Below are 27,708 nucleotides of genomic sequence, written 5' to 3' on the forward strand. Positions count from 1 at the left end.
TGAAGTGTTTCTAACTGGGGAACAGAATCGGCCAGTCGATACTATTATAAAGGAATGCCATTTGACAAAATTAAACACTGGAAATATAGGACACTTTTTCAGCATTATGCCTTATTTCCCCCCTCAGTATGCATGCACAGAGAGATAAATAAACAGATTATGTATTATCCTTAAAAGTAATTATTGCTGTGACTGTGGCAGATATTCTGAACTGGTTGGTTTTATTAGTCACTCCAATTATTGAATATTTTTTCAACTATGTTCTCTTTGAGTCAACCTGCTGTAGGAAAGATGTCCCATCAGATCAGGGTTCATTACCGTAGTGATGGAAATAAGGTCACAGCTGACCCAATTAGTGGGAAAGGGCCAAGCTCTCCAGTGACAGTGGTCTTTGTTGTCTCAAAAGGAAATGATCATTGCTGGGCTTCAACCCGACACCACTTACTCCATCACTGTGGCAGCCTACACCACAAAAGGGGACGGCGCCCGTAGCAAACCGAAGCTGGTGGTGACCAAGGGGGCAGGTGAGTGACCAACTCTAACTCTGGTGACGGGCACCAGTCACAGTCTGACCTTTCGTGGTCATTTCCTTTCCACCCTTTACCTGGAGGAGAAATGAAACTGACAGCCATGTTCCTGGGTCCAGCTGTTTTGGGATGCCACAGAAAGGTGTCTGGATACTTCTTTAGCTCTGACCTCACTCACTCAATCCTGTGTACTGCTACGGGTTCAACTGGAGTTTCATTCATCTTTGAGATTCTTTGCCATACTGAAGTACATTAGTGTTTCTCAGTCGGGGTCGTCCAGATCTTGTCTTCTGTTGTTTTACTGCAGTTGAGCTTCTCATTCATGAGGCTTGTTGTTTTATATGCCAAGTGCTTATATTTACGTATATCCTTATATTTACACATATAAGTACAAGTATATGGTGTCCAAAAACATTGCAGTCAGACTTCTTCACCATGCCCACAGCTGGCAGAATAAATAATTTCCCTGTGGGATATATAAACAGCTCTTGACAGTTAACCTGTCTAGGACCTACAGACTCTGCTGGACGTTAGTCTGTCAGACACTCCCTTAATAAGAAAATCCTTGATTCTTCATGCATCTGGTTTCCTTGGTTCCAGAAACCTGTTCCTGGAAACAGCATGTTGGATCTGGCCATTGCTTGAGAGCTTGAAAAAAGATTTTTTGTAAAAAGGCAATCAAGCAAACAGTTTAATTAAAATAATCTGATCAGAGTAATTTAAGAATTCAGCTGGAGCAGAAAACAAAATGGCAGAGTACTTCCCACAATGATGCCTATGAAAGCAACACTGATCTACCTCAATGAAAGTGTGACAGTGCAGATGCCTGCTGGTCAATCTGAACAAGGGCACTGGAGCCAATCTGCAAGATTTTGCTTTATTTAGTATTTTGTCTTTTCGGAGAAGCATCTCCAAAATTATCTGTTTTAATGGAGTTTTATCTCCGTTATCTGTTTCATTTGAGTTTCAAGACATTAAGCTATATATCCAATATATCCAATCCAAAAAGCAATTAAAAAATTAAAAAGTGGTTTAACAGTTATTTCAGCTCAATTCAATTTCAAGAAGGTATGTTCTGTCACTGGTGAGGCACTCACGAGTGAAGTGCTTGTGGATGCTCACATTTAAGTGGATTTGTGCTCCCGCTGTTGTGATGGAACCCAGGTAAAGCCGACCAAGTAAATTTGGGTTTCTGGCCACAGGAGGTTCTGTAAGAGAATGTTTAAAACCCTGGTCATTGAGCCTTTTGTTGACATTGTTAAGATATGACTTTTTAAAATGATACATTTCATTTACAAGGTTCTTGAAATCTTAAAAAAAAAAACAAGCTCTGTTCAACAGCTGTTTATTTTTACTTTAAATAAATTTACTAAATAGCATTAATGGATCGGTTGAGAATGAGCTTTGAGTTGTGATAAAGAGTTTATTGAGCTAAAGGGTTAAGGCACATTAAAAACATGAATTGTGAAATTACAGGACACTCTAACAAACTTAATAAGGGCCTTCAAAATAGGCCTTATAGATAACATTTGTGTGACTGATTGAGGTTCTTTCAGTGCTCCACAGTCGTTATGATTGGCAAAGATTGTGAAGTTAAATGTAGCGTTTCCAATTTGTTGCTTTGTAATGGCACCCCCTCCCTTTCATTAGCATTTTTAAATGTTCACTTTTCCTGAACACTGCACTGTCACTTTAAAGCAGGTTACTTAAAAGAGCTTCTCTTTTCTATGCTCTTCATACTGGCAGAAATGAAGACTTGTACAGTAAATTAACATTTCAGTGCTTGTGTGTCAGTGTAATTGAGCGTTACAATAAGGATTCCTTTTTAAATCTTGCTGCAATAATTCACAGACAGCAGGGCTGGCTCACTTATCAGTATAATGACAGGCAGTTAAAAAAGAGGGGTAAGGGAGAGGGAAGGGATGTAGTTACAGTACCAGTGTTGTTCTGTCGTGATAAAGCCATGCTGGCAATTAGATATAAACTGGCAAGGGGTCTCCCAAATGGCTCTTTTAATAAAATCTCCTTAGAATAAGTCCGTTCTTAGAATGGCATCAGAAGCTAAAGTTAAATGGCTCCAGTCATCTTCTCTTTTATTTCACCTAGGAAAAAGTGGATAGTCTATTAGTGGGAGCTTCTTAAAGACATTCTGATACTAGAACCTAAATAATGGAAAACAGAGTGCCAAGCTGAGATGCTTAATTGTAACAGAGCAGAGACTTTAAAAGTAGTAGAGACAGCAGCACCTCATCCAGTGCAGCATTCTGCAGGGATGACTTTCACAATCATTAGGTGATTTAACTGCCCTGTGTTGAAATTCTGGAAATCAGAACTATATAATAGAAAAGAAAATGAACTGCAAACATAGTACTTTATATTAAATGTATTTTTTTCCATAATCCATTTTTGGGTTTGCCATTGGCTAATCGGTGAAGCTTTCTGCTATAACCTCTGTTCCAGTACCGCACAGATTATGACAACATATAGCACAGTTGTCCTTCATCTGTTTCATTTCACACTGCAAGCACAAGGAGGATAAAGGTGCGATTCAGGGAAAGAGCCGTCACTGACAACACAGGAAGACACAACAGGCACCTACTCATCCAAAGAACTGACTTCTGACCTACCTGATCATGGTGGCACTTAACCAGGTGTCGACAGGAACCTGGGAGGTTTACAGCCAGCTAATAATATTGACCAGATTTGACCTAGCAATTTGTGGCCTATAGAGCCTATCCTGCATTGCAAGTAAATACCTTAACTGCCTGAGGAATTGTTCGGCACTTTTCCACACGATGAAATGGAATCTGGCATCCAGGAATCTTTACAGAAACCTGGATTCATTCTTGGATCAATAATGCACCAGGGGCTGGGCAAGGCAAGGAAGATGGTCCAAATGGCTTTTTTATGATCTTATGTCCTCTTACCACCTGTAAAAGAAAGCAAAAATAAAACTTTAAGTAGCTTTTCACTCGAGGACAGATGATAACACTTAATCAACTCGGTTTCCTCACTAGTGCTTTCATTGTTCCATACAGTGGGTTTTGCTGTATAAGACATTGCTGTGCAAATTCACACCCTTTGGTGGCTCTTCTTGCAGCAAACATTAAAAATTGGTCACACCTTTTATTTCAGTTTATTCTTAAAGGTACCTGATGATTCTGCTTGAATTATCTGCAAGGCGACCCAAGTTCCCTGTGGAAGCAGTCACTCTGAAACACAGTTGATTGTCACTACAGGCTCTCCTCTTTCCCTGTACACAGAGAAGATACCACACACCTAGCCCATATTCACACCAGCAATGGCTGTGACATCACTAACTGCAATTATCCCTGTATTTTTTTCCACACTAATAGTTTATATCCTCATTACAGCATTGCCCCTGGGAGCAGAGCAGTTTGCATGCTGGCACTGAGGCACAGGTTATAATGAAGGCAACTCAGGATTTTTTGGAGTCAGGAGCTGGTGTCTGCTCGCCTTATGTGACAGGGGCGAATTAGCCCCCAAGACCCCTGATGCTTCTCATTTTAATTGCACTACTTAGCATTTAGTAGACCTGGCGGCTCCACGTTATACAGGAGAGGTCTTTGAATAACCCTAGCACTTCCGAGAAAAGCGGGTAAAGACTTTGTCTTGCCAAAGACTGGAATTCGTTGAATGAAAAGAGAACAGCAAAAAAAGGGTGAAATAAGACCAGTTAGACCACACATTTGATTATTTGAATTCGGGCTTCTAATGAAGGGAATGGAATACATTTATGGTTGCAGTTAATTTATAACAGTGATTGTTAAGTGCTGAAAATCAGCTCTTATAAGTACAGTTCTTTAGGCAACTGGCGATTGAAATCCTTGCTTCAGTGCAATCTCTCCTTAAAGGGAAAATTAAGTCCCAATTTCTCAGACCGGTTATTAAATCTTGGTAAAAATATAGATTAATTGGTATCAGTAGCTCAAAATTTCATAATTAAATGCAAAACTGTGAACTTAATGAAAGCACTGTATAGTCTCCATGTGTTCAAGAGTTTGCGAGACTTGTGATATGAAGTTGCTTTTCCTGCTCACTAGTCACTAGTACAGAATGTGCAGCAGACATTTCACCTCAGAAATGTTCTAATGTGACCTGCATGCAGAGTTAACAAGAAAATAATATTTATCACCAAAACTGTCTTGAGTTCAAGACAGTATTTCTGTTGGATTAGGTCTTCGCACTTTAAGAAGGCTCCGCAGCTGAAATGTTGTCTCTTTTCTTTTCCTTTTGGCATGGAATAAACCTTTACCTGTTCCTTTGCAGTTTACGCATGCTGATGCAGCTCCCTACTTAAATGTACTATGCACTGAATATCCTAATACCTATGGTTTTTAATCCATGAACTGTGTACACGGATTTCATGGGGCAATGGGTTTGCTTGTTTTTCAAACAAGCCTGGACTTGAGGTTCCCATCAGCTTCAAGTTCAGATCAGATTCTACAATATGAGGACTACGATCCCAGGGGAAAAAGCGAAAATTGAGAAGAGAGAAAAACAGGAGGCACTGCTACACACAAGTTACCCAGCTGTGTTTCTGAAGCTGATTCTTTCACAAAACAGCTGGATAAAATTCTGGTAGCAATTAGCTACTAGCAACCAAATGAGCAAGACGGGTCAAACTGCCACCTTTAGCTTAAAGTTTTTGTAATGTACGATGTTCTTAATGTGTGTTAGTGAGATAGTGAGAGGTATTCAGTTAATGCTTTTACTGATTTTTGTAAAAGTGTTTCTTGTTGGTTTTCCAAAAAACCTGCACTTCATTATTGTATTAATTGTCTTATTTTAACTTCAATTAAATTGTTCAGGTGTACCTCTTATTTACACTTAAGCAGGAAGTGCAAGTAGTTAAAGGTATAAGTGTGAAGGGAAGTTGAATTAAATGTTCCCCCATTTTTCCCTGTTTGTCACTTCTAGGATTAAAACACTGTAGAGCCCTTGGTGATCATTATTGGCTGAAATATACTTTGTGCTTTAAAAAATAAGTATCTGTTAACTAGTCTCAATTTGCAAGCCTAATTACCACACAGTGGCAGTTTCTGTTTCAATCGGCTATCTGAATTTCCGGCGCTGCTGGAGTGACCCTCTCACTGTGTCCCTCGGCTCCTGCTCTCCGCTTTCACGGCTCAAGCAGGGCAGACAGACCCAGGGAAAGAGTGAGAGACCCAGACAGGAGCGAGCGAGCTGGGAGAGGCAATGAGAGCGCAGCTCGACCCCCAGCCAGTCACCAGCCTCTGTGTCAACAGGAGCCATTAATTCCTTCCCTGATATGAAACGTGCTTCTCGCTCCACTGCGAGGGATTGGGGCGGACTCTGAAGGGAGCGGCCGCGATCAAGGAGACCGTTACCCCGCTCTCCGTCTCCTCACCAACAATTACACTGCGTCCCAAGTCACCTTCATCAGCACAAGGGTCCTCTCTCATGGTGCAGGGTTTTTTTTGCTTTTAACAACCAGCTGGTTGAGTTGTCTTAACTACGCTTTTTTTAATGAGTATTTTACAGTGCAGTAATTTAATATCTGCTTTGACAATTTTGCACTTAAATTGGAACTTCTAGCGGTTTCCAAACACAGTAGTAATGAGGAAGGCTTAAAGATGCTTGTTTTGTAAGATTAATCCATGAAAGTGGTTGTCTGTGAATATGCAATCAGTGTGCTGTTAGATGGACTCTAAACCCCACTGCACTTTTGAATGGCATTCTGCTCAGCAGTAATAATCAAAATCATAATTTCAGCTAATTTTCTGTTTGCACTTAACAAAAGTGGTTCTTAATGTTTATTGGAGTGAGCAGTCTTAATTTTCTGACAACCCTTTTGTTTTGGCTGAGATGTCACAAGCACTGATTTGAATAATGACCTTTTTGCATAGGCTCCATCACACACTGTGCAGGGAAAAAATAAATACTAACAATTTGGCAGGACGTACCTAACTTTGCCTTTCAGGTATAAATTCCCCTTATATCTAAATAGGTTTATTATAGTTTAAAGTTTGTAGCCTGTTTTTTGTTTCATTCCAATGTAGATGTGATTCATGACTATAGTTTTAAAATATTTTGAGTCATAAAAATAGACTACATGTCTGTATCGCTCCATTAATACAATGTTTAGAATTTTTTACCTCGTTCATAGAGCACCCTTCAGGATAAATAAGATGGTGCTCTTGTCATACTAGCACTTTAAAAGAGAAAGAGAATTCCCAGCGTGTCAAAGCAACCCATAGGAGTCTACATGCAAATTAGTCACCAAGCTGGACTGCTGAGCTAATGGTAAAGTGAGCTGTGGCAGCAGCTTGTGGAATTCAGATAGACAATACAGGAAAGCACAGATACCTTCATAATTTATTTCATCACACACACAGGTGAAAAAAGGTGTAAGAAAATCACACCATCAGCCCATAACAGTGGTATACCTGGTCAAGATCTCTATCTGGTATTCTGCAGAAACAGAGCTCCCTTTCAGTTACAGCACTTTGTCAATGTGTTGAACAAATGGCATTTATGTATTTTTGAACCAATCTGTTGTTTTGGGGAAAAAAAGCCACAGATAATTTTCCTGCATCTTCACTATTTCAATCAGAACTTAAGAGTCCATTCAGCCTCTCAAGCTCGTTTGGTTGTTGTAGTACTTAATTGATTTGAGGATCTTGAAAGAACCCACAGCTTCAGCTTCAACAACATAGGTACTATAGCTTGTTCCAAATACCCACAAGCCTTTGTTTGAACAAAATGAAACCAAAATATTGTTAGAACAGAACAGGAAGGGGAAATTAAAAGATACTGTATTTTTTTCAGTTTAATGAAAACAGAAACATGGCAGTTCTGTGTAGCATTTCAACAATAAAATAAGCAATGTTCTTTTTGAAAAATCTTACACTTACACAGAGTGTCACTATGAAAGCTTTTCAAATGATGTTTACAGGATTTAGGAAAACTTTAGAACGGATCAATATTAAAACTAATTGATAATATAGAGAAGATATTTTCTACTGTTAGCCAGATCAATAATGGTTAGACTGTAGTGAACAACTCTTATTACTGAAAGCTAAGGAAAGTTCATATGATAATAAAGATTGATAATAGGCTTATCCCATAATGTGATCTACCGAGATCCAATAGCAAGGTCTGTTCTGCTCCTCGTAAAGATTCCAAGTTATTTGTTGAGCACAAGTCATTGGCTTTTGTAATTATAAAAAGCAAAGAAATGATCAATTTGTAGTTAAAAAAACAGACCAACAAAATCAAGTTAGAAGAAGTGCTAAATCCTCTTTCTCCTGACAATAACCTAAAAATAATTAAGAACTCCTGTAATTGAACAGTGCTTTTCATCCCAAAGGGTTTTAAAGCACTTCAGATGCAAAACCTACAGATGGTAGATTTATCAGTAACCCCCAGCAGGACTGTCGTTTATATCCCATCCAAGCAGCGAACATGCAGAGGTTCAGTAACGCATGTGGCTCACAGTGATGCAGGCACAGAGCTGTATCAGCAGCCAGCTTTACTCATTCTCTGCTGGAGCTACTCGAGCAGTAGCAGAGAGGAGGACTGGAGATTGTGAGAGGTGTCTGAATGTGCTTGGGCTGCTTGTTTTCTGCTGCCTTCACTGTTGGTTCAGTCTGAGAGAATGGCTGTCGTTGTGCCCAGTCGGTCATTAGCATGGAATTGCAGTAACATTAATCAGAGCAGTGTTTTGAGGTAAAAGTCCCATTACCACCAACTCAATTTTGTTTGCCAAGAAAATGGCTATAAACAAAAAAAAACACCTCAAGTTGTTCTGCGAGGGCTGTCCTTCTCTGCCCATGATTCATTATGCTCTCTTAATGCTTATTGCTTATTTCTGATGCACAGTTCCACTGGCTCTTTCAAAGATATCACATACATGGCAATTCTTTTTCCGTTTAGCATTGGAACTGCTTTGAAAGTGAAACATTTCTCTTAAACTGTGTTCTCACAGCATTCCTGCTGATTCTGAAAGATCTAATCTGCAGATTAGAGAGCTTGTACTTTCAGGTTTCGGATTGGGAAGGTGGTTTCCATGCAGTTTTGTCGGAGCCATTCATCAAAAGGTGTGATATGTCTTTTTGGGGAAAAAAAGAGGTTACTTTCTATTTGTTAACTGTATATCTGTAATGGAACACTTGCTGAAGTCAGATGGGAAATGGTTCAATTTCCAGCACTGTCCTGTTCACATGCTGACTGAAGCTTTAAATCTGTCTGTGGGCTTGACACAAGCATCTTACAAGAGTCTCTCAGTCACAGAGAAACTGAGAGACTGGGAGGGATGCCTCAGCTGAAACGTAGTGCTAGTGGCTGTAGAATTGAGACACCCCCTAGACCCATCCACATAGAAAATAGAGCAACTTCAGGCAGCATGTGTGGTCCATCTAACAGATGCAAATGACAGGCCATTGCATTTAAAAGAATTTAAAGTGGGTGGAAGCTTATTTTAGGGAATGTGAAAAACCTCAGATCCTGAAGAATGCCAAAGATCAGTAGGGGAGGTTTTCATTTGTGTCAGAATTTAATATGTTTCTGTCATCAGAGGAAATAATGTTTTTGGCAAAGCTCTGTGAAGATGAATCCACTCATATCTTCTTAGATAGCACACTGTAGTTACTGCTTTTGTGGAAGTTCTAGCCATCTTACTTGAAATATTGGGTCACAAAAACAGGATGGAGAAGACATGGAAGTTTGCGGTTGTTTGGTTGATCAGAGGTAAGATATTGGCATAACTAAATAAAAGGAGCTTGTAGAGATAGGCTCTGGCTCCCCCACAACCCATATCGGATAAAGTGGTTAGAAAATGGATGGGTAGTTGGATGAATGGGTGGAATATAAGCAAAGGTTTCAAAGAGAAAAGGCCTATATCTCTTTCAGCTGTAAAATCAGTTGTTGATAGCTTTTTGGTCCAAGAACTACACGATTTGGAAGGATTTCAGGACAGTATGGCTTGAAAGTTTAATCCCTACACCCACAAGATATAATGTCATGTCATGTATTCATATGTACGCCAGTGGTTCAAGAGGCAAAAGGGATTTCTGTAAAGATCACAGCTTGGAAGAGACTCAACAAATGGAAGGCCTGTTTTCCTTAAAAAAAGGGTGGCTCCTGATGCCCAAAAAATAAATGAACTGCACAACACTGGGGGGAGGAAAAACCTCATTTAACTGAAAGGAAACCTCTGGGAGTCCACGGCTGAGAGCTACCCCCTCCTCCCGGATAAAAACCTTTATTGAGTAGAGGAAGGGGGGGCTGGGTAGGGCTCCGGGGGAACAAAAAAAACAGACAAAACAAGTAAAAAAGCACCACAACAAAAAATAAACCCCGAAGGAACAAGGGAACAAACAAAACAGAATTTTTTTTAATGACTCACAAAAAATAAGGAGACCAGGGGAAATGGAAGCCCAGACCAGAGAGACCAGCGGGCGTGGGAGCCCGGGACAGGGAAACAGCAGGTGTGGGGGCCCTTCAAGGGCAGTTCCTGACGCCCAAAAAATAAATGAGCTGCACAGCACTGGGGGGAGGAAAACCCCCATTTAACTGAAAGGAAACCTCCAGGAGTCCACGGCTGAGAGCTACCCCCTCCTCCACCACCAGGTGCATCTATACTTCAGGTCTTCCAGCAGCCCTGGAAAGTGAACCCCCGCAGCAGGGACTGTAATTGTCAGTACACTGACAGAATTCTGCAGAATGTCTATATTCCCAGTATTATGACGGTGCGTTTTAGCAGTTGTACACATTGTCTAGCCATCTCACAAAACACAAAATTTTATTGCCATTGTGCATATTGACAGAGTTTTATGAATTCTCTGCTCAGATCTGAAGAGTAATGACAAAATGCATAATCTGGTATTTTTGGAAAGGACAAAATTAGTATCTTAAACGTCCAGGTCAAGGACAGATATTTTAAGTGACTGTTTTGAGACACTTCAATGAAATTGATCTATTACTAGTTAATTAAAATAGACCACCTTTTAATGAGTGAAAATAGGACTGACTTAGGCTTTAAATTGAAATACAGATGTTTATATTATTCAAAATCACCTCTACAGTACATTTCCCAGGTTCTTTATGTCCTGTACCTGTTGCTTGTTGAGACTCTGCAACCCAGTATTGGATAAATTGTGTAGAAAGTAGAAGAATGGAAACTGGAAGTTTTCATTGTGCAGCAAATTAAAATATATTTATTTATTTAAACTGTAAGTTTATAATAGGCACTTTAGAAGATGCAGAATAAATGTACTGTATGTCGCTTGGGTTGTGAGAATACCATTGCAGGCCCCATTATCCTCACAGCATGATGGCATATCCACAGCAGGGCAGCAGCCCTGTGTCCAGTGGCGAGATGACTAGTCTGTTGGTGAGGAAGGCAGGGGTGATCATTACATCAGTGTTCCTCTGCAGGCTCCTTGCGCTCCCTCATTAGCGTGCAATGAGTGAAAGCCTGCTCAGCTACAGCCTGAAAGGATTAAAACTCCATTTCCAGAATAATATTGAATTAAATTCCACAGGGTAAGCACTAGCAGACCTTGTTTCTAGATTTACCCAGACGTGGTAATTAGGAAGCATGCCAGCACAATGCCCAGACTCTTCCAGGGAGAAAGTGTTTTAAATCAGCCTCTCTGAATAATATCTATTCCAGGTGCTGGACCATGCAGTACGATAAAGCATGAACAACACTTTGATCCATGGGGTAGTTTGAGCAATTGTGTAAAGTTCTCTTAACAGTTCTTGCTGTGGAAGTCTGAGGATTCTGCTTAATGCAGGCGCTTACCTCTCTCTGCTTAATAGTTTTATAAAGTTAATAATAAAGTTTTTTGCATGTGATATTAGGCTCCTATTACATGATAACTAATCATTATTAGTTATTATTATTAGTAGTAGTTACGTTTATATATCAATTTCATAACAAAGCACAGGATCCCCAAGCACTTCACATATGAGAGGGAACCCACTTCATCCACTGCTACAGGGCAGACCCCACCAGCAGCAGCTCCAGCTGCCCCACTCCACAGCTAACCTGGTGGAGAACTGAGAAATTGCTTTAACTATTAAAGGCCAGATTGTAAGGCTAGTGTAGAATTTAGCCAAGACCCTAGGTCTAACAACCCTACTCTCACAAACAGTACCATGGGATCTTTAATTACTGACTCCTCTACATCAAAGTGTCCCTGTACTCTACAACACACATCTCCAAACAAATCAGCAAAGTTTTTTTCTTCTTTTTTGTTACTTTTCAAGTGTTATTAATTTTGTTAATAACGCTGCTTGTAAACAGCTTTCTCGACAGTACAGTACAAAAGATCAGACACCACAAGCACCTTCCCAACTACTGCTTACCCGCTGTATTGGATTTTTTTTTTTAATTCAATTCAAAAACTAAATCTTAAGTTTTTTATACTGTTTTTTTTTTCACCATTGCAACATTTATGTGATTTAAGGGGACCTACCAAATAAATTAAATTGTAAATATAAGGAATATATAATTATAGAGACTAAAGTATAATGTTGCCCCACTGTGTTTCTCTTTTTACAGTTCCCGGCAAGCCAACTCTGTCCGTCCAGCAGACCTCAGGCAACATGGCCCTGGTACAGTGGCAGCCAGCCGGCCAACCCACTTTGGAGATTCAAGGCTACCGGCTCCAATTTGGCCGAAAAGACATCACGCCGCTGGCCACTCTGGAGTTCACAGCACAGGAGCATGAGTATACCATCAACAACGTGCACAAGGGTGCCACGTACATTTTCAAACTTTCCGCCAAGAGCCGCTCAGGCTTTGGGGAGGAGGTAATACGGGAGCTCAGCGTGCCAGAGGAGGTACCGAAGGGCTACCCACAAATCACTGAGGGCTCCAACGTCAGCTGTTGTACGGTGCAGTTCTCCTGGCTCCCACCAGTTCTTGCCGAGAGAAATGGGGTGATCACCCAGTACACAGTAGCTTACAAAGAGTCGGGAAGCTCCAGTAACCCCAGCGAGCTGACTCTCCCAGCCAGCCAGTCCAGCCTGACCTTAAACGGCCTCAGCCCAAACTCGGCTTATGATGTGAAGATCCGAGCACACACCAGTGTAGGTCCAGGTCCCTACAGCCCCCCCATCCAGTATCGGACAGTGGCGGTCGAGACAGGTAGGGTTTGCTTGTTTCTTTCTTAGACTGGAAAAACACACGAAAAATAAAAAAAAAAGCTGGGGAGACTCACTTCACTAACCTAAAGGTAAAAGTCAATATCAAGTTATGTTGCTGAAAGGGATGCGCGTTGCTGTGAAGGTAAGTGTTCAATAGAAAGACACCTCAGCTCCTGCCCCTTCCAGCGCTCCCCTGTATTAGTGCCTCACCTCCATCCCCCCCCAGCTGCTAAGGTAGGGTTCTTTTGTCACTTCCAAGTTTCTTTCCCACTTGCAAGTGATGTCAGGCATGGCATCCCACGATGCACTGCAAACAGATGTGGGCATGCTCTGTCTTGGTCTGTCCTGTCCTTGCTGTGATGTTCATTTTGGCAGTGCCCATCCACGTTTCTTGTTTCTCTTTTGTAATTCAGGAAAAAAAAGTGTTTGGAGGAAAGATGATTAATATGGGAAGAAGTTCTGTCATATTTCCTTAGCAAGTTCATGGGTGATTGGACAGGCACTTCCGAACAGAACACAACAGTTTCAGAAATGTCCTCCATGGGTCCGTGTTCATGAGTTCTGTCACCTGTCTTTAATCTACTGCTGATTGCCCCCTTCACAGTGGATCACCGCGCACGGAGGCATGAGGAAAACCCACAGAGCCATCAAAGCTGGATGACTTATCTAAATAACAACTGCATCTTTCCCTTTCTACTTCTCTCCAGGCCTCTGGATTGTCTGTAAACATTTTGTCTTCTTTTCCTTGTGTTTCCTCATGGCAGACGTCCCAAAGAATTTCAGGATCAAGCTGGTTACCAAGACCTCGATCTTGCTTACCTGGGAATTCCCAGAGAGCAGATCTCCTTACCGTTGCACGGTGAGTCATGGTGCTGGGTGTGCTTGCTGTTGTGGATTACACTGAGCTCCATTAGCTCCCAATACATTACTAGACATTTAGGGCTTTTATTCATGTGCAAGGTTTTGCTTCACATTTTGCATTTCCATTTTGCATTACTCTTTAACCCCAGTATACTCATAAAACTCTGATATTAATTCTGTTTAAAATACATGAATTTTCACAGTATTTGGTTTACTTTTTGAAAAATGAAGAGAAATATTTCAAAATATAGCCCCTATCCAAAGGTCCACAAACAGTTCCCGCCTTCTTTCATTTTGTGTCATCAGATTGAGTATAACAGGCTGAAGATGGACGTGGATGCCAGGGATACGAAGGCACTGATCACCAACCTGCGTCCCAACACTACCTACGACTTCAAGATCACCAGCCTGGAAGACAACATCGGTGGCCTGAGACACAGGGTACAGGCTAGAACAGCCCCATCTATCCTGGTCCACAAGCCTGTGCTGGATCATTATCGGGACAGCGACAGAACTCTTACTATTAAATTCCCATCCCTGGAAAACAAAGACATAGTCAAGTAAGAATTTTACAGAAATCTAACAATACAGGGACAATTAGACAATGTTTGAAATACACTGTTTATTGATTTATAATTAAGTGGTTTGTTTCTTGAGGAAGGTTCTTGTAGATCTTAATAAATGTATTTTAAAAATATAATGAATATAAAGAATTATTGTTGTGTTTTCTGAGTGCAGTCTTGGAAATATATTTCCATTAACAGTACATGTCCAAAGTATACTTTTATAATTTTTTATTTATATTTTTTATCAGTGTGGGTTACATTTGTGATATACTGAATGAGGTTCTTAGTGTGATATCTTAGAATATTGGCATGAGATCATGCCAATGACCATGGTCACCAATGGGATCGTGACAGGTTTGTTACATTCTGAAGTGGTTTACTGTGTTATTTTGCAGGAATGTTTATGTGGTGGTTGTTCCCCTGAAGAAAGTCCGGGGACTATTTGTCAGGCATTGGAAAAACCCAGATGAAATGGATCTCGAAGAGGTACAGTTCACACTTTAATTGGGTTAGCAGGAAACTGGTGGTGGTGGCTAGAAGTAATATGCTATTGCTGAATGTGATAAAGATCACCAACTGGGCCAATGTTAATTTATAGTTTAATACATTTCAAAGGTACAGTAGGTCCTGCATCCACAGCTGCACAATTAAGGTCAACAAATGCAAAAGAAGTCAGCTGTAAATAAAGTATCCATTGCCTGCTCACTGTCATGTATTGACAACTATGAATCACTACTCCTGCCCTAAACCCAATTCCTGGGTGTACTCCACATCAGGGGGGACATTGAGACCCTCTTATGGAGTTTTCTGTGCCGTACAAATCAAGGTTCAGGTTTGTTGCCAAACTACTTGATCTTGTCATTATTGCAATACTTATGCATTGGCTTTCCCACTGAAGTCTTAACATTTAGTAGCTGTTGTTTAATCGGGATTGAGGGCTGTAATTGTATGTGACCAAGTGTCTATGTGCCATCATGAAGTCATTGACATGTATATCTCAATTAGGAATCTCAACTTCTGAATTGACTTGGTGAGATATGCATGGGAGAGGACTGTACACCAATTGCACACTTGCCAGGGCCGTCCCTTATTATTCCACAGTGCCCAATCTATGGTTCTCACTGACAGCACTGCAAGCTTACACAATGTACCCAGCAAGTCTCAGAGGTCTATGTTACAAGACAAGCCATACTCTACCATTAAGGAAATCCCACTTGCTGTTGGCATATAATAAACACGATTCAGCCCCTTGATGGCTGGAGCATTAAACACTACCCTGGACTCTGGATAAGACCTTTCCCTGTTTTAAGCCTCAGTAGCCTTGCTGGGGAAATAGCATTTTTGTAAAGTTATGATCTTTCCAAAGTATGTGATCTAACACCAGTCCATTAAAATTGATCTTCCAATGCAGATGCTTTGTTGTTCTACAACTGTATGCAAAGCTATTTTCTTTATTTTAATGACAATTCAGTGTAATGAAGTCAATCTTAAAAATGACTCCCTCCTCTGCTCTCTCAGCTCCTTAAGGACATCAGCCAGCGCCGGCACAGGCGAAGCATGAGACACCTTCGCCAGCTCGACTTTCAGAAGCCTTACATCGCTGCCTGCTTTGAGCCGTCCATACTGCCCTCCTACTTCAAAGTAGGAAACCAAGTTGTTTATAATGGCTTTGAGAACCGGGCCTTAGAACCAGGCCAGGAGTACGTCTTCTTCCTTTTAGCAGAGCTCAACATGACCACAGTGGTAAGCACAGTTTGTGACCCATTTCCTCTGCACAGTAGACATGTTTTTTTTGTATAGCACTGTTTTACAGATCAGTCATGGATCAGTAATCAAGCCAATGCCAATAATATAAATTTAACCAACATAAAACATAAAAGAAAACATTGCATTAAAATTTAAGGATATCGTATGTTTGTGTGAAAGCTGCGAATGTATTCCAATTGTAAAATTAAAATAAAGCATTTCATACTGTATTGCGATGTCATGTGGGGTAACCCACAAAAGGGATACAGGTTCTAGGCATACCCTGAACACAGACACACTCACCACACAAGATCTCAAATGAAAAATAAGTTTTCTATTTATACAAGTTTTGTCCTGTGGTAAACAAGCAAAAAAATACCCCATGCTGAGGGAAATAGAGCTCTTAACTATGACACTGCCTCTGAGCCAGAGCTGGAGAGGAAAATAATAGCCACAGTGTGGCCCTCCAGCTGGAGGTGGGGAAAAATAATAGTGGCAGTTTTCAGATGGAGCTGGAGAAAAATGATAGATTTAGTAGCAACTCTTCATACTGCTAGGTGCATGTTCAGTCTAGGCTGGCTGAAGGCTGGGCAATCAGATAGAGTTCGTTCTTGAATTCATTTCTTGTTAATACCTTCTTCTTCTCCGCCTGGCACTCCATCTATGCTGTCTTTACTGTCAGTGATTGCTGGTGTCCCATCAACCAGACTGTGAACTGCATGCAGCCATCTTCAGCAGAAGGAAGCTTAGAAAAAGACAGTTATAAACCACAGGAAAAGCTGTGCCTTGCCAGGCACATCCCTCCACGGCATCACAATATACATAAATGACTCTGATGGACAACCATCCCATCTAGGGTGTGTCCTGCCTTGTGCTCATTGCTTCTGCACCCCTGTATTGGAAACAATGTTAGAAAATGGATGGATATATGTAGATTAATCAAATTAAATATATACAGTTTGGCCTCTAAATTATTACACACTAAAACCATGATGAATTTAAGGCTAATGTAAAGCTATGTAGGTGTAAATTGGAGGTGTGCTTGTGTGTTTTAGAAAATGTTTGCAGCAAGCCCATACACTGACTCGGTGATGGCCCCAGAAGTGGATCCCCAGCCCATGGATGGTGGAGATGGGCTGATCTGGGTGGTGGGACCTGTGCTGGCTGTGGTCTTCATTATCTGCATAGTCATTGCCATCCTTCTCTACAAGAAGTAAGTGGAATGGTGTGGAGCTGAAAGAAACTGAACCAAAAAAGATGGGAAACATTCTGCAGTCGGTTCCCTTTAGCTACACTTGCAGCATTCTATTGGCATCCTTAACTAAATATGACATGCAGTAACTGAAAATAACTGAGACAAAGCTTTTCTAGTCTTTAAACTCTTTAACACAACAAGCAATACAGTAATAGAAATACAGTGGAAAATGTGATAAGAGATGTAAGATGTGCAGTGAAAATGTAATACAGTGGAGTTTTATTCAAAACAGTTTAACAAAAGATGCTTGTGATCTGGTGTCTTGGTGATAATAGTGTATAGGTTACAATGATAGGTCGTAAGATCTACAGATGTAGTATGAATAAAATAGTGCTGAGCTTGTAGATACAGGTAGTGCAATGCTGGTTTTTCATAGTTGCCTATGACAGTATCGTTGACACTGCTGCTCTTGTAAAGAGATGGAACCGTCAACATCAACAACACATCATTTTCCATTGGCAAGGGATTGCTAAGTGACTCTAGCTGTCCGTAGCTATAGATGAATTATAAAAATTGCAAAGGTTGCATTTTGAAAGACAAATATGTATAAAAGTGGAGTTTGAAGGGCAATGTTGGTGCAGTATTTAAAAGATCTGTACTCTTTTCTGTTTAACTCTGCTTTTGTGAATCTTATTGATGTTTGGAGGTGGAAAAAGAAGGGAACCGATTATCTTTCCATGGCTGTCTTGCACATCCTATTACCTCAGTTTGTCCTTGAACCTGAGGATGGCCTGTGTTCTATGATGTTCTATTTGCTGTGTGTCCATTAGTCTTCCCAGGGGTTTACCCACCTTAAAACTGGCTCTTGTAGTGCAGATAAGCGCTATGGAGGACTGCAGCTCTTCTGTGTAAATTAAATGATCCGTATTGATTTTCTTGTCCTGTGTTCTTTCCCCTCTTGCTTCATTGCTTTCTTTGGGAACAGCAAACCTGACAGGTAAGGGTTAGGTATACTTTATAGCTGGTTTACACAATAAGCGCATTTGGAGTGTAAGTCACTGAAACACTTTAGGACACTGACCATAAGAAAGGTTATGGACAGAAGGGGACCATTTGGCCCATCATTTGGTTGTGAGCAGCTACTGATCCAAGGATCTTATCCAGAAAGAAGCCACACCTGTCTAGTGTGCAATCAGCAAGACATTGTCCTCAGAGCAGAAGGATTTCACATCAAACTCATTTTCACAATATTATACATGTAAATGCAAGTGTTATTTGAAAAGTGTGCTAAAGGTTAAGGTTTCATCAGTTTGAATTGAGAGTTCTTATTATGTCTGGCTTTCCTTTACTCAGAAGTAGACATTTCATTGGCTGAGCAGCTGCCTGTCTGACATAGCACACTGCTAAAAAAGTTTGTGTTTTTCAAGCCCTAATATAATTGCAATTGCCAAACATGGCTAGCAGTATAGTGTCCATCACTCTAGTTGGTGATGTCACACTGAGAGCGGCCTTGAGCACCAATCACTGGTATGAATGACATACAGTAATCAGTTCAGCTTAAAAATGACTGCCCTAACTTATACTTCTTATAAAGAAGTCTTACAAGCATGTTTACTACATTCAAAGACATACAGTAAGGTCTAAGGTTGTAACTTTCAGATCCCTGCTGCTTGCAGTAATCTGTGTGAAATGATTTGGAAGCATCTTAACATTAGACAGAGAAAAAATATTAACAGACTATGAGTCACAGAAACAATTATAGGAGTATTTTCAGTCAAAGGTCCATGAAGCAGAAGCTCATGTGATTGAAACAGTTAATATAGTTAAGATGTCTCCCATATAAGCTGGCCTCCATGGGGATTAAATAAAGAGATATATTGGATCATATTGGAGAGCCAGTATAGTGCAGCTTTTACTGCTCTATCCTTTTTACTTTTGAAAACTGGAAAGTGAATGAAAGGAGTGATTTATTTTCTGCGTGACTGAAGAAAATAACATTTCCATTATATAATACTCAGCTGAACATTTCCTTCCTTCTGCCTGTTCAGTAAACGGAAGGAGTCGGAACCACGCACCAAGTGTCTTCTGAACAATGCCGAAATCACACCGCACCACCCCACAGACCCCGTGGAGATGAGACGCATCAACTTCCAGACTCCAGGTACCCTCGCTGCCCCTGTGGGAGGCACAGACCCTGCACGCCAGTGGTGTGGAAATGTGGGCCAAGCTGGTAACAGTGTGGTAATGCTTAACTCGACACAGATGTAAAAATGGGGAAAAAAATGTTTAATGTATAAGTGAAGCATCAGCAACCTTCTCTGATTTCCCATGCAGATTTTCCATGTGTGCTGTAGTGCTGCTATTGCAGTGCTTTGGAATCTGAAAGTTAACTTTATCCGCCCATGGCAGGAAGCCATTCAGTTTGCTACACCTGCTGTTCTGTTTCTTGAGAGAGAGAATGTGCTTAACGGCAGCATCAAGGTGACAATATAACAGTCCTCTGTTAAGATTGCTGTGACCTCAGCTTCCTATGTCGCAGTTAGTTAGAACAGCCCTGGCCCAGACAAGCAGCAGAGTTTTCACTCTTGCATACACCGGCCAGATTGTACTGTATACTAACTAACATGCAAGAAAAAAGTACACCATAAAATACATTTTTTTTCTTTCTGTGTTTTTCCTTCAAATCAAATTTTCAGTTCTGATCCTAAGTATCCTAAGTGTTTGTTAGTTTCATTCTAAGTTCTTCTTGCTTAATTGAATTCTGAATTAAACTAATAAATTGCTTAATTAGGCAGTTCATCTCAATGTTCTATCAGCTGGAGATTTCAAGGTACTTTTATAAGCCAAAATCTCTAGATATTTAAGTGAAAAAGGAAATTTAAAATGATTAAGTATGCAAATTACCTAGATGGTTAAAGTTTAAGCAGTAACTGAGGCATCAGCTGGATTGAACACAAGGCTGAAGAACTCCTTTTTACATAATAAGCACTGCCCCATTACTTATGACTTGTATGAAATCCTTTATAGTACCCTTTAAATATTTTTACCTTACCATACAGAATTTAAGAGAACAAAACACAATCCAGAATATTTTATTGTATTTACAGTCATTTGTTTTTCACAGCAATGCTTTCAGTTCTTGATTTCAATTTTTATTTGATCATGAACATATCCCAATTTTGAGCTTATATTTATCTGTGTGCTTTGTCAACACTTTAAAATCAGAGTTCTGTGTCAGAATTAAATTCTTAATTAAGAAGGTCTAATTCTAATTAGAACTCCGTCTACACAGACATCAGCTCCTGTGTATTATTTTGGCATTTCACCCATCAAATTCCAACCAGTCACGTGTAGCACCACTCATCACCACCGAGGATCTTGCAGTGCTTTACAGCGCCTCCTACAGCAGATTAGTAGAACTGATATGTTGACAGAGAGTTGATGAAGTTGAACAGTCAGATTTTATAAATATACATGCGTTTGTCGGGCACAAGTGGGTTAATTCAATTTTTGAAGAAAGCCACTAAATCATTGATTTGGTTCTCAGTTTACAGTACAGTACCTCCAGTACAGTGAGGTTGTGTACTTTGTACCTCAACTTTTTAGCCCTTCTTTATAATAAGGAGTGATAGAGTTTCCACTGTTTACACATTTCTGCTGCATTATAGGAACAGATCCATAATAGCTAGAAAAATAAATAGCATGCCATATAATGGGGTTTAGGGTTCCTAAATTTGAAACATCCTCTTATGCAGAGAAAGTCACATTCATTTCACCTTTTAAGGAGAAAGTTAGAAAAGTGATTGTCTCACAGCTTTTTCAGAATTGAGACATTTAATGAATAATAACCTCAGCTAATAGCATATATGTCCTGATATTCAATTTAGTCAAAATGTCCTGTCTTGCCATTACCAGTCACACATCCAGTGCAGTTCTTATATTTGATGCTCACAAGCAGCACTGTCCATTACAAACATTCCAGTCCCTTTCCTGCTCTAGCCCAAATTGAGACGAATAAGTGATGATCTACAGAGTTTGTGCAAACTTAAATTTTTTACACCTCCTAGCTGTCATGACAGGGCAAGACAGAACTTTCCTTAAGGTAAGGAATCAGTCTGAGAATTTAGTCCATGATTTTTTATTCTGTAGAGTAACTTGAGGTATTGTTAGAAAATGTGTGTTTGTACAGTATGTATCTTATACAGTATCTTCTTAGGGGACGAAACAGTGTTAGGGATCTGGACTTCTTCCACATAGAGAATCATGCCCTCTTCCTCTGATACACATGTTGTACTGGAGAAACTGTGGGTTTCCTTCTTGGACACTGAATCATTTCCCAAGATTCCTTCAGTCTGCATGGAAGATGGAAGATTTTTACTATATTCCTCTCCAAGTTTCTTTACAGAAGGTTATTTTTTTCCTCACCGGCCTTTGCAACATAGTCAGTCAATCAACATCTGTAATCTGAAGAAAAAACAGGAGGAAAAGATTTTCCTGTTTAAATTTGTTGATGGCTACATGCTACAAGAGCCCAAAAAAAAACAACGATAAAACTTCCTGCCCCTTTTACTATGTTGTTAGTGACCAGCACAGAACTAGGGCCTAAGAGGAAATAGATGTAAGTGAATATGCTGAATTAAATTAAACTTGAGAGAATTCTCCATTAATGAGCAGCACATACAATTTACATAAAGTGTTTTAGAAAAGATGAAGGCAGATTTTTGTCAAACTCAGCAATTTCCGCTAACAAGGAGACAAATTTGGCAGTTGAAAAGACCAGATATACTGTAGCAAAGTTATGCTGAAACACAGTGGCTGACAGAAATCACTGCAAGCAGGAGAAATGTACTGCTGTTCTGCAGTCTGTGTGTCATGGATTAATTGTCACATTTGCATCAGCACAGAAGAAAACTGCTACTTTGATGTGTAATACTGTATATTTTAATTATAGTTATCATTAGTTTGCACGTCAAAGCTTTCTGTACCATTACTCCATACAAGCTTGCTACTGTATGTTTCAATTTGCTGCTTTACTACATGATTTTGAATACATTTGCAGTTTCAAATTCAATCCAAAGTTCCAAAGTTCAATCTGAAGTATTCTAGACCTTTACTCTCCCTGTCCCTATTGGGTTACCAGCATTAGTCTCAATCTGCCAATAGGCTCTGCCAGTCTCAGAGAGAATGAAGAGCAGTGCTTGAACTGCAGTGAAGATGAACTCATTTTGAAGCCCTTCTGTTTTAATTGGGCTTTTAATTGGACTTCATATTATATTTCACTTTTTATACTGCATAGTTGGATTTAATATTAACAGTGATTTGTGTGGACCAAAGATGCAAAAAGTAATTTGTCATTTACAAGTTATGCGTGTAAGGGTTTATTTTTAAAATTAGCAAAATGGAGGAAATCTTTTGGACATTTATGTTGATCTACGTAGTGTGTATAAAAGTTACTTAAACCTGGGCCATGTTAAATTCTACCATAGCAGGAGACTTGTTCTTCCATCGTAGTGAAGTTCGCAGGTGTAGGGAGTATGAATACCAGGCAGTCATGATTGATTCCTGCATTGTTAATAGCTAACAGATTCTGTTGGGTTTTCAGCTCACTACAAAACTAATCAGAAAATAATGTTTTAAATTCTGTTTAAAGTCTGTTTAAAGTCTGTTTAAATTCTGTAAATACTGTTTACTGAAGCAATAGTAATAATAACTGAATACAGTGACAGCAGTGAGTTACAGTAATGTCCTTAATCTATATACTGAAATATTTAATGTAGCTACTATTACTGTTTTTGTTTTAGTTGCTCTGGTGTATATCCTCCTGTAGTTCAAAATGTAATATTTACTGCTTTACTATGTTTTCAGTAATTACATGTTTATGACAAAGCTAATTACAATGATATTATGTTATGTTTTAGAGCTACACTACCTAATAATCCTAAATTTATAATAACAGGCGTTTCAAAATGGTACTGTATTTCCTATGTACTTAATGGAAATAATTACTCATTGGTTTACACTAGTTTAGCTCTTAACCAGCAATTGAGTGAGATCAGCTATGTTTCTTCTTTCTTTTCTAACTATCTAAAAGGCTCATATATCATTGTGTTCAAATAGTAATTACAAATGAAATCTTTTCCCATTTAATTGCCGAACTGTTCACATTGAGAATTCCATTTGCATTAGCATTAGCCAGTTTAACAAGCAGTGGATTTGGAAGATCTGTATCAGCTTAACAGGAGCCATTTCCACTGTAGTTGCAGATAACATGTGTGTGTACTATATTGTATAGTACACGCAGTACATGTGTGTTTTGTATGCACTTGAGTGCATGCATGCATGTCCCTCAGCCTGCCTTGCCGCCTTCTGTCTTCATTTCTTTTGATTCTGTCCCCTGGGGATCCAGTTTGCTCACTGGCCATGGTTTGGAGAGGATTGTTTTAAGGGAGGTTATAATAGAGCTTGAAGCCCGAAAAAGCAAACTGAGTAAACTGTGCATCTCAGCCCCTGTCGTTCTCTCCCATACTGACTGCCTTCACTGAGGTGCACACACTGGCCGGCAGGCATCTCCGTTTGCAGTGTTAGCTGTGCGCAATCAGTGGAGCTGCTGCCATCTGATAAACTAGGGTCTGTTTTAAATGTATTAATGATCTGAACCATACAATCACTAATAAAAAACAGGTTATTAGTCCTCAAGCCATCACCCATTCCACATGCCTGATAAATTACATCTTTATGTACAAAACAGCCCCCACTCTTTTAATTACTGTGGCATTTTATAGTGGGATTAAATTTTGCATAGTAAATCCTTGCAATTCAAACAGAAGACATGGGGCCTTCTTGTTCAGATATGATCCTTTCACCTTTGGGGCTTAACGTATCCTACCAGTGTACCTTGTTGTTCATTAAGGGACTATAAATTTTTAAAAAAACATTACAGATACAATAAGAAATTGTTGGAGAAAGGCTAGAATTCCATCTCCTTTTAACACCATTTACTTAGTTTCACATAGGCAGCATTGCAGGGTACATTGTAGTAGATATATCAGTCTTTCAGTTTTTTTTAATCTGAATGAATACATTTTTTATTTTGCATTTGCTTTTCATTTACAAATTAAGTCAAAACCCTGAAACTGCTTTACACTCAGAGCTGTGCTTTCAGGACTGTTACATTTACAATACCATCTAAAATGCTTTACTCTGGTATGTCGGCCAGTGTTGGCCCAGTTTTGGTCCATTGTCATCACGGTTCATTTAAGAGAAACTTGTTTTTGAAGAGCTTTAATCAGTAGGAAATCAGAAAGCATTAATGCACTTTACAGTATCCAGATGTAAATATGGAAAATAGCACTTGAGGCTGGTGGAATATGAGGGTAGACAAAAACTAGCAGCATGCTGTGCCACCCAGCCACCTTACTGTTTAACCTCAGGGACTAAGAAGGAAATCTGGCTTCAGTAGCAGTTTGCAGTTAACAAGGGGCATTAATTCCTAAATGTATTCTTCATTTCACATAATTAAATCCAGCACATTATTCAGGGAGGTGACTGGCATCTCATTTCCATTGCGATCCTCCAGCTATAGTCACAGGGGCTCTGTGAGTGGAGAAGCAAAAAAGTGAGTATTGTATGAGAGTAAAATCCATCCACAGGCCTAAGGTATTATAGGAAATATTAATGATGCTGTTCCAATGCGCCAACCACTACTGCTTTCTGTTCCCTTTTGAGTTTAATCATCAGCATGTGTGCTCCATCGTCTCACTGACATTATCATTTTTAAAGGTTAATCCGTTTTGGTAAAATAAAAAAATGAATTTTAAGTAGAATAATTATTGTGAACTACCTTCAAACATAAGATGGATGATACATGGAGTCTTAGTTATTAGAAAAGCAAGATTATGTGACTATTGATTGAAGAGGGAGAAAAAAGTCCATTTGAAGACACATGCCACAAGTTTCTGTAAAATTATTTTGACATGAGCTACTACAACACCTGTAGATGTAGCATTTTCACTGTGATTTTTAGGTGTCTATTGGTATGCTGTATTTTAACTGCTCAATCATTTCAAATAGGCTGCTGATGTCTTCTTGGTAAGTATGCCAGTGGCATGCATTGACTCTTCAGAGCTAGATGCAATCATATTCTTTTCTGAATGCTTTATTATAGTGTCCCTCACTTAACTTGGCTTAACTTGTTACTGTGTCGTAATAGTATCTTACCTCCCAACTAAATGTGGGCTCAGAAATATGTTAAGCATTACCGAGAAAAAGTTCAAGGTAAAACAGCTTGCTGGGGGTTCCCTTGTTGGGGGTAGTACAGGTATGTCACACATGTTTGAGGTAATGGTAGAGATGTCTTTTCTTTCTTTTTCAGCTGTTTCCTGTAAAAGCTGAGGCCGGGTGTGATTATGCATCAGTGTCTTGTGCTTTCTTTCACTGATGAAACCGTATACCACTGCTTTCTAGCATTATCTTGAGTTTGCTAGTTATATACAGTCATAGATACGTAATTTGATCAGTCAAAAGATGTGAATTTGTGGAAATATGTAAGTTAAATTGCTCCAACCAGTTTGACAACATTAGATACAGAGCATCTAAAGAGAATTTGAATTCTGCCTTGCATATTTTGACAAAGCAACAAATCACAGACATATCACAGTAATGAGTTTAATTTGCTTATTTCCCATAATCCATATCAATAGATTTTGTTTGGCCGTAGACACCTTAACTCTAGATAGCCAGACACACTCTAGTGAAATTTGTTGTCATAGTCACTTGCTGTCCTTTTTCAGAAATACTCTTTAACAGCCTCATCACAGCACTCTGTGAGTTGTGGATGTTGAACATCAAATATCTCAATACACTTTCTTCAGTGTCCTTCAGTTAAGCAACAAGACTCTTCTGACAGTGCAAATTTTGATTTTTTTAATTTCTTTCACGGTGAGAAATGTTTTATGTTCTGAAGAAGAAGCAGGTGCGAAAGAAGAAAATAATGGAAGCACTGTGGTTTGGCTGTTCAGGTTGACTGAAAGAGTCTGAAACTTACAATACTAATGCATGAGGTTTATTAGACCTGATGTTTATTGAAGAAGCCAATTGGGTTGAGCCATTTGTAGAACAATAAGGGTAATGTAATCGAATGGAACCAGGACCAGTGTGCTGTGAAGTACCTCATGTGCTAAAATATTTCCTGTGCTCCTGTGGTAAAATGTGTACAGTAGTTTGCCCATGTCTTCTCAACCTTCCCAGCCTTCATTCGTATATTGTATGTAACACACTGGCCAGTCAGATGTCCTTCTTCTCTATGTTCGTTGCTATGACAACGAAGAAACTATCATTTATATTTTCTAAACAAGCCTATCTTTTTATAAATTGATATTATTGGCCCCTGTTTATGAAAGTTTTTTATCCAAGTTTCAGAGGGATGCGATCTTTGAATTGTAGAATTCTGATTTACTAAAAGGCCATAGTAAATACAAAATAATAGTTGTATATGAGTGTATTTATATTTATATGGTAAAATGCAGGATTCTTGCAGGACTGCATGGATTCCTTCAAGGATCGTGCATACTCAGAAATCTTTTGAAATTTTGGAATAACCTGTAAGGAATTTAGCTCTGGAATGCTGCAGGATTTTTTTTTTGGTGTTGTTCAAACCTCATGCTTTTTTCGTTTTTTATGTGGGAGGTCATAGGCAGGAATAATTCCAGACAGAACTGTTTCTTCTGGATTGAGTTAGCAGCATTGAAGTTTCTCAGATGTAGTTTGAAATGTACATTGAATAACTTTGATAAATAGGGGCACCTGCAAAGCATGAAGTGTATAAGGTACTTTTTTCTTTCTTTTTTTTCCTCCAGTGCTGTGTTGGCCTTTATTTTTGTTATCTTTTTCTTTTTTCATCAGTGTTTAAAAGGTTTTCTTTTTATGTTTGCTGTTTTTCGCAGATTCTGGTCTCAGCAGTCCCCACAGTGAAGCCGATTTTGACATTGAAAGTTAGTTCCTGTGTATTTTAGTTCCTGTGTTTGTCTTTTCAGCTTTTTTCAGTATTGCCCCTTTTACCCACATTTCTATTTACATCTTTTTAAAACTGATTTGCAAATCCAGTCTTATTTCTCACTCACAGCTCTTTTTTTGTTATTGTTATTATTTGGAGTTGCTGTATTCTCACAGCTGTCAGGCTGTTCATTAATCCTGGGTTTCACGCTTTCACTGTGTTACCTTCCAGCCTCACTGCAACTCACATGTCAAAAACAAAACATTTTTAGTAGAGTCCTCCCCTGCTAAACTAATTCCAGCTTAACTGATGGGGTCTTTCTGGAGACAGAAGTGTTTAAACAACACTAAGCAATAGAAGCAGAGACTTGGTGCCTTGCCTCTCCTAAGCATCTCAAAAATAGTTCCAAAGATTGCTTTAAGCACTACCGGTAAAATATATTCTCTGCTTGTCATACCGCTGCCAATCCAAAATTAGAAATTAGCTACAGTTGTGTCATATTGAGCCTGTGGCCTTATTACTGACAGAAAATTTTCAGTGCAATGAAAGTATATAGAATGGGCACTTTTTCTTTGAAGACACTATTCTCTTGATATAGTATAAAGTTTGTAATAATTATTTGCAAACTTAAAATCCACATATTTATTAACCAGATCATGCCAGGTCATCCCCAGGAAGTGT

General features: G+C 39.4%; 1 protein-coding gene across 1 annotated transcript in view; it reads left to right on the top strand.

Annotated features, from left to right (window-relative positions):
- LOC148814047 (receptor-type tyrosine-protein phosphatase S-like) overlaps nt 1-27,708 on the top strand; it is a 320,468-nt gene that overhangs the window by 237,891 nt on the left and 54,869 nt on the right. Inside the window, exons 15-23 of the mRNA XM_088907841.1 lie at nt 407-524; nt 12,082-12,669; nt 13,433-13,527; nt 13,836-14,089; nt 14,491-14,581; nt 15,614-15,838; nt 16,897-17,054; nt 19,085-19,197; nt 26,978-27,025. Of these exons, the coding sequence (XP_088763967.1) occupies nt 407-524; nt 12,082-12,669; nt 13,433-13,527; nt 13,836-14,089; nt 14,491-14,581; nt 15,614-15,838; nt 16,897-17,054; nt 19,085-19,197; nt 26,978-27,025 (1,690 nt within the window). The remainder of the gene's footprint in view (nt 1-406; nt 525-12,081; nt 12,670-13,432; nt 13,528-13,835; nt 14,090-14,490; nt 14,582-15,613; nt 15,839-16,896; nt 17,055-19,084; nt 19,198-26,977; nt 27,026-27,708) is intronic.

This window comes from Atractosteus spatula, chromosome 28 (genome assembly GCF_055471065.1).
Source record: "Atractosteus spatula isolate fAtrSpa1 chromosome 28, fAtrSpa1.hap1, whole genome shotgun sequence".
NCBI lineage: Eukaryota > Metazoa > Chordata > Actinopteri > Semionotiformes > Lepisosteidae > Atractosteus > Atractosteus spatula.